The sequence below is a fragment of the Buteo buteo genome, chromosome 23, assembly GCF_964188355.1.
Source record: "Buteo buteo chromosome 23, bButBut1.hap1.1, whole genome shotgun sequence".
Lineage (NCBI taxonomy): Eukaryota > Metazoa > Chordata > Aves > Accipitriformes > Accipitridae > Buteo > Buteo buteo.
The window spans coordinates 19164644-19172102 of record NC_134193.1 but is presented as its reverse complement, the minus strand read 5'-3'; the positions used below and the strand labels follow the sequence as shown (position 1 = coordinate 19172102).

Sequence of the window (7459 nt, the reverse complement as noted above, 5' to 3'; positions counted from 1 at the left end):
TGATGCCGTATCAAGCTCCTGAGAAGCTTCAGGGTTGCGGTTCCTAAAGCCACACACGTAACCCCAAAAGGCCCCTAACCCAGAGCAAGGGTCCCAAAATCCCAGTTCCCCTGCTGCCAGGACTTCTCCTCGCATCACTGTCCGAGCAGCTGCGACTCCCCCGACTCTGCTCTGCTCTCCCCAGGCACCAGCAAGTTCATAGCCCCGACTCCAGTGTTCCCAGCACACGGCACAAACACCCACTACAAACTGGAGAATAAAACAAGATACCACCATAAATATGACAACTTTATTAAAATATACATATGAGTACAAATTAATGATTATATGGATAAAGTTCACTGTCTGTAAACAAATATATTAAAAAAGAGCACGTCTTTTTTGTGATATAAAGTGCAGTTATGTTTCCATATTATATACAATATGTCGGCATTATGGGGGGGAGGTGTAAGGACTACGGAACTAACATTTGATTATAAGATAAAATTCTCTGAAAAAGTATACACCTACATATTACAAAAAAAGGGCTTGGGCTTGAGTTCATTTAGCAAACGAAAATCAGCTTCCCACCACATTAAATGCAGCTAACGAGAGCGCGCAGGTCTTGGGGATAAATTAGGAGAGAGGCACTAACCCCCTTTGCGAAGGGAAACTTGCACTTCACGGGGTTCACGCCTTCCCCTCGTCAACCCCAAACTTGCATCGAGGAAAGAAACCAAAAGGACAAGACCTTGTGAAACACGTGCATGTGTCTGCAGTTCGGGGGAATCAAATATACACGACTTTATGTACAGCTCTGATAACGGGGGCTACCAATGTACAGTGGTAACGGCTTTGCAACCGAGCCGTGCCGGCACTGTTCCTCTACCTGGGAGAGGGACAAGGATAGTAGTTCTGCATCGGTGGGGCGAAAAGAAAAAAAAAAAAACAAAACCCAAACCTTAACACCAGTCTGTGGGATGTGTAGCGCTTACTAAATGGTACACGGAGCCCTTGCTAAGGGAGGGGTGCCGGCCCGGTGTGTGCCGTGGGTGCTGGGTGCTGCCGGGCACTAGGAGTGGGGTGCGCGGCAGGAGCGGCAGCAGGCTTTGCTGTAGTACCAGTGGCTGCACAGGTTGACTTTGATGGCCAAAGCACAGTTGGTTCCTGCCTGGTCCTGGCAGCTGTCGTCTGGGGGAGAGAAGGCAAAAGGTACCGATATGGAAAAGAAAAAGAAAATAAACCAATCAAGCTCATGAGGTCATTTTTTCCCCCATATACACAGCCTGCCCTAAACACCACGGGCTATGCAACAAATCACCCCGGCTGCAACTCCCACCTCCCTGAGATCTGGCAGATCATCCCCTGTAAAATGCCATGGAGCTTCTCCATAAATATCATTGTCAACCTAAGCAAAGGCATGAGAAGGTTGACCCGTTTCATCACACCTGGCCTGGCTTGGCGAGTCTTATTTGGTCCCAGCCCCAAAATCCAAGCTCTTCCCTGCAAAACAGAGCTGCCCAGGGATTGCTGGAGCCACCACGGGACCCTGGCACCGAGCCACCCCCAAGCCAAGGGCCTCCCATGGTAGGGCACAGCGTGACCCCAACACACTCAATTTCTGCCCCAAAAAGGCTATGTGAGAAAGAGAACAGGAATCCAGCAGTGTTACAGCAGGAGTTTGGTGCAAGAGAGCTGCTGGAGAGAGAGAGGGAGGACAGCAGAAACTGCTATGACATTCTCCCAACTTCCTTCAGAGCACTATTTTGCTTCAAACCCACAAGATTTACAGTTGTATAGAGATATTTTGCTTAAAATCCATAGGATGCATGAAACCAGGCTGCTCCTAGGGCAGGCACCTTGCTATGAGGGGACCACGAGGCACCTCGAAGCACCGTGCCGCATCCCAGACCCTGCAGGAGAGGTGAGCCGAGGGCACCTGGTGGGTCCGGAGCCAAGCCAGGAGCCAGCCCCAGATCTGCTCCCATTTTCATGCTTTTCTCCCCCACTGTCCTTATTCCCAAATCCTATTAAAGAATTAGAACTGCGTGTTCACTAAAGATCACAGGGGCTTTGAGCCAGCAGACGAGTCAGATAACGAGATAGTTACAAATCCCGCAGGACATTTGGAGACCAAAAATCATTAAAATAATGGCACAGACAAAACTTCCTAGACATTAGCTGGAATCGCACAGAAGCAGCACCCGAGTCAGCTCTCCAAAGCTTCCTTTTATCTTAAGGTCAGACCACGCTTCTTTTGAACTCTCCCCTTAATTTAACGGGGTTACCTCCAGAAATAGCCAGTGCACGGTGCCCCATTACTTGGGCGCAGAAGGAGAGCCGTCTCCTTTATGTCCTCCCCGGGATGACTATCAAATTGGGGGTCAGTGGAAGCTAAGATGCTGGGTGGTGCTGCTTGGGGGGATCGGTGGAAAAATCAATGCCGGCAGTGCTGTCGGCGGCAGGGCTCACCTGGGGGCTCCGTGGGGCAGGGCTGCAGGTCGCAGGTCTGTTTGCCCACCGGCTTCACCAGCGGGTCACAGCCCCGGACGATGTCCTTCCCTTGGTAGCACTTCACATCCCGCATCCTCACGCCGATGCCGCAGGTTTTCGTGCACTGGGGAAGAGAGAGGGGGAGGTGAGGCAAGACCCTGCCGTCGCGGGGGTCTGCGCTGAGCCAGGATCTGCTCAAAAAAGCTGTGCTCGCTGGAGATGTCACGGAAGGGAGGTGAACTCTTTCCCCTGGCTGAGTGTCACATCTCAGCCCCACACCGCTGGCCTCTTGCTCCGTCTTTGCTGCCAGCACCATCAGCCGCCTGCAGCAGCCTCCGCCCGGGGATACGTGGATGCTCTCCCATTCCCTGCCGCCGCGATCCTCCCTCCTCCTCCCACTGCCCTTCGCAAAGGGCCACGAACGAGCTGGCCCGGTCCGTACGCTGCTCCGTGGCACCAGGGTGGCTGCAGCCACCCCGAGGCCGTGGGACACCCCCCGCCCCGACAGCACCCCAGGCGTGGGGCTGCGGCGTCAGCGTCTCCGCGTGTCGTGCCACGGATTTGCAGAGCCGCTCCTGGGCCCGGTGCTCGGTGCCTGCTGCCCTTTGGATGCCTCGTCAGGCTGGGATTACGGCAGGGCTGCTTTGGCTAATTATAGGCTGCAACGACGGTTTGCAAGACTAAACAAAACGAGGCGCCTGGAGCGTGGACGAGGAAGGCTTGCAGGGAGCCGGCCGCAGCCCTTCACAGCTCCTCGCCCACCCTCGCTGGGCTCAGCCTGAACCCCGCTGCCTTTGCAGGGTGCTGGGGCAAACTGTGCTCCCAACTCTGCATCCCCAGGGCAGCCATCCCGTGGGCTCCATGCACACTTCCAGCCACATTCCCATCAGTGGTTGGAGGGAAAAAGAGGGAAAAAGACAGAAAAAAGAAAAGAAAAAAAAAAAAAGAAAAAAGCCAAAGCCCACCCCAAACAGCTCTCCTCTCATTCCTGTTCTCCCTGAGCACAGCCAGTCCCAATTGCACCGTGGCAGGGCAGGCTTTCTGCCCTAAGCTGCCAGTGCAGCAAAAGTTCCCCCCTGGGTGCTCCCTCAGGGGCTGTGTTTTGCAGAGCTTCGCCCATCTCCTTGGGGTATTTCACAGGCAGCGTCACCCTTGGTATGAGGCGATGGGGCACCACACGCTCAGGGCAAGCGAATCTTGAAGAAAAGGCGTTTTCCCCCCTATCTCCCTCCCCGCTCACCTCCGACCAGGGGGTTGTGTACCACTTGAAGCACGGCCGCTCAAAGCACGTCGTCTCCTCCACGGGCTTCTTGGCGACGTCGCAATCAGCGGGGTTGCGGGTCTTGATCTTGCCGTTGACGATCTCCAGGCAGAGCACGATCCTCTTCTTCACGCCCCGGCCGCACGTGGTGTTGCACTTGCGGGGACACGAGCGGGGCTGGCTGAGACCCACGGACCCCGGTCCAACCCCACCGCAGGGCATCCCTCCTCCATCACCCCCCAAAACCAAGCCCCCCCCCGCTCCAATCACCCCCCAAGCCCAGGGACGGGGCGGGGGTTCACTTACCCGTTCCCAGTCCTGTGCCAACCAGTGCGAGGGGCAGTTCTTGTCCCCGCAGGGATGGATGGCCAGCGGCTTCGTCTCCAGGTTGCACTGCGACTCCGGCACCACTCGCCCGTCGCTGGTTTTGCAGTACACGTGCCGGATCATCCTGCCCTGCCCGCAGCCGCCGCTGCACTGAAACCGCAGTGGGCACGGCGGGTGGTCAGCGGCACAGCTCCCATCCCTATCCCCATCCCCGCAACGGGGACAGAGATGCCTCCGTGGGGCTCAGCCACCTCCCCAACCCCACCTTTCCCCAAATCGTGGAGGGATTATTGGGTCTCAGCTTAAAATAGCTGCGGGGAAGCTCAGCGCATCCTTCCCCGGGCAGCTCCACCACAGCCAACATATCCCATGGCCCCATCACGTTGGTGCTGAGCAAGACTCAGCATCTCTCAGGCCAGGCAGGAGGGGAAACACCACGAGCAGGGAACCCCGGGGCAGCTCTCAAAGAGGTCAAGGCAAAGGAGATCAAGCAAGTGGCTGGAAATATTTCCCCCCCCACTGCAAAGGGCCAGGCGGGCACTGCCCCGAGCACCGGTGGAGGCAACCAGCGCTCCCCGGCTCTTTTGCGGCCGCTCTTGCAGAGACACACGATGTTTCAGCGCCGCTGCTGCCATGGAAACTACTTATTTTTAGCTGATGCTAATGTATCAAAACCTGGGTAAAAATAGCTTGGGAGGGAAGGGGTGTCTGTAGCAGAGCTGTGCAGGAAGGAAAAGGGGGGGAAATAGGGGAAAAGGGGGAATAGGGGAAGGGAAAAAAAGGGGGGACAAGAGAGGGGGGGAAAAAGGGAGGGGAGAAAAGAGGGGGGAAAAAGGGAGGGGAGAAAAGAAGAGGGGAAAAGGGAAGGGAGAAAAGAGGGGGGGGAAAGGGAAGGGAGAAAAGGGGGGGGAAGGGAAGGGAGAAAAGGGGGGGGAAGGGAAGGGAGAAAAGGGGGGGGAAGGGAAGGGAGAAAAGGGGGGGGAAGGGAAGGGAGAAAAGAGGGGGGGAAGGGAAGGGAGAAAAGAGGAGGGGAAGGAAGGGAGAAAAGGGGGGGGAAGGAAGGGAGAAAAGGGGGGGAAGGAAGGGAGAAAAGAGGGGGGAAAAAGGGGAGAGGGAAAAGAGGGAGAAAAAAACGAAGGGGAAAAGAGGGGGGAAAAAGAGGAGGGGGTAAAGAGGGAGAAATAAAGGGGAGGGGGTAAAAGAGGGGGAAAAAGGGGGGAGGGGAAAAAGAGAAAAAGGGGAGGGGGGAAAGGGGGGAAAAAAGGGAGAGGGGAAAGTGAGAGGGGAGGAGGGAAAAGGAGGGGGGGAAGGGAAAAGGAGGCGGGGGGAAGGGAAAAGGAGCTGCCTGTGGGTCTGTCGGACCTGGGAGCTGCCAAGGAGGATTAATCCAACCCCAAAACTCCCAGCACAGCAGTCACAAGCAAGCCTGCAAGCAGGGCCAGCTGCAACGGGCCGTGATGGCCACTCGGCCGGCCACCCCGATCGGAACTCACCGGTCCCCAGTCGGAGACGGTCCACTGCCGGTCGCAGGGTGGCCCTGTGCAGTTCTTCTCGGCCAGGGGCCGGGCGCTGGCATCGCAAAGCTTCTCGTCCTCCGAGCAGCGGATGTCCCGTGTCACCACGCTCCGCTCTCCGCACCGGGCTGAGCACTGCCGGGAGGGCATGGGGGGCACGGTGTCACCAGGGGGTCCCGCTACCCTAAGAACTGCTTTCTGGGGGGGGTTGTTGGGGTTTTTTTACATTTTTAACATGAAACTCTAAAGACACACACTGACAACGCATAGGCGACTGTCTGTGCAACAATCCGTAGCAAAGCCGCCCTTCTTCCCCAAAACCGCATAACAGCTTCAGCAGTCAGGTTCAGGTGCAGGAGGGCTGTATCCTGCCTGGGTGCTGTGCAAGCTCTCCACCGGGTGTTGCCAAAGGGTGAAAACCCAAGGCACCAAAAATGCCTGATCAGAGCTGAAAAGTTTTAGCTGTCACCTAGAGACAGGGTGAGATCTCCTTCGCCTCCTTCCCAGGAACAGCCAGCTCCATTCCACCTCTTTGGAGAATGTTTTCCCCAAACCGCAAAACTGAGATTTTTATGCTGTGGATAAATTTGGCACCGTGCAGCCCAGTGACATTATTTAGAACTGGATTTGAGTTACTACAGTCTCACATACACACATTTGCTCCATGCATAACGTAAAGCAGGGAAAAGTGTCAACAGCACAGCACTCAGACACACCACGCTGATATGTTAATCCTCAGATCCCAGAAATGTGCTTTTTTTTTAATGCCTATTTCCCCAGCCAACTTGGCACCCTACTTCAGATGGGATCCAAATGAGATTAGCTTTGCTGCTGGCTAAGAACGAACTACTCCAGGACTGTCTCAAGCAATCTGTCCCTGACACATGCTGGAGGAGAATACGGATTTCTGTAAAATAAGCCACTCCGGTTTGCTATACTGGTCAAAATAACGTGCCAGCACGTGCGCAGGGAGCGCCTCTCTACCCAGCTGGGAAAGTGAAAACATCCTGCAATACCAGGGAACGCACCAGCCCCTCGAGGGAAATGACGCACCCCAGCTTGCAGAAGAAAGGAGACATTTAAATTATGACCAAGAAGTGTTTTGAGAGCCTCCCAGGAGGAAGAGTCCAATCCCTCATGGTGTAAACCATGGGGCAGGTTCGCACCCGTGGACGGCTTGGCTCGGAGCTCAGTCTGCTCTGGCTTAGAAAGGGTCTGGGCTTGATTTGGGAGCAGGAACGACATTTGCTCCTTTGCAGAGAGTCAATGAGCGTGCGGGCTCCAGGGCACAAGTGCCACGCTCCATGTGCGGTCATCATGGGGGCTGGTGGTGGCACCCCGGGCGAGCTCAGAGACAGGCACAGACCCAAAATCTCACTATCCTCATGCACGCCCACTTCCAGAGGAGACTGAAGAGGCAGGGCTGTTTCCTAGCAATGCAGGGGGACATGGTTATACCCCCCGTGCATTTTACACATTCGCTGCGAGCCGTGCTGGGTCACCCCCCCCACACACACACCATGACCGTCAATCCAGCACAGGGGACTGGCTCCAAGCCACCCAAGCTCAGAGACCATCCCTGAGGAAGCGGCACTGGTTTGGTCCTTTCCATGGGTTTATGTCTGCAAGGGACATGCTGGAGCCCTGGCTGTGCCTGGAAATTAATTCAGGGGCACAAACCTTTTCACATGTTTTCCCGAGCAAACCAACAAGCTAAAGCCATGTGCAGCACTGCATCACCTCAAGCCATCTTCCAACTGCTTTAGGGATCTGCTTAAGGCACAGCTAGGAAAAGGTTTAATTCTCCAGGTGGTGCAGTGAAATTGGAGGTAAGGAAGGGAAGTTTATGGGAATGTAATTCACATGTGAGGTGGGATCTCCTCCC

General features: G+C 55.5%; 1 protein-coding gene across 7 annotated transcripts in view; it reads right to left on the bottom strand.

Annotated features, from left to right (window-relative positions):
- Nucleotides 1-201: 201 nt before the first annotated feature.
- The window catches only part of ADAMTSL2 (ADAMTS like 2), a 28488-nt gene continuing 21230 nt past the window's right edge, over nt 202-7459 (bottom strand). For 3 of the 7 annotated variants that reach the window (XM_075054698.1, XM_075054696.1, XM_075054697.1), the window contains 5 exons: nt 5554-5709; nt 4040-4210; nt 3713-3889; nt 2452-2596; nt 249-1170 (listed from right to left, as the gene is read on the bottom strand). In XM_075054698.1, the coding sequence (XP_074910799.1) occupies nt 1052-1170; nt 2452-2596; nt 3713-3889; nt 4040-4210; nt 5554-5709 (768 nt within the window). In that variant the 3' untranslated portion in view covers nt 249-1051. Of the gene's footprint in view, nt 1171-2451; nt 2597-3712; nt 3890-4039; nt 4211-5553; nt 5710-7459 lie in introns of all 7 variants that reach the window. The other 4 variants (XM_075054695.1, XM_075054694.1, XM_075054693.1 and 1 more) reach the window with 4 other exon arrangements.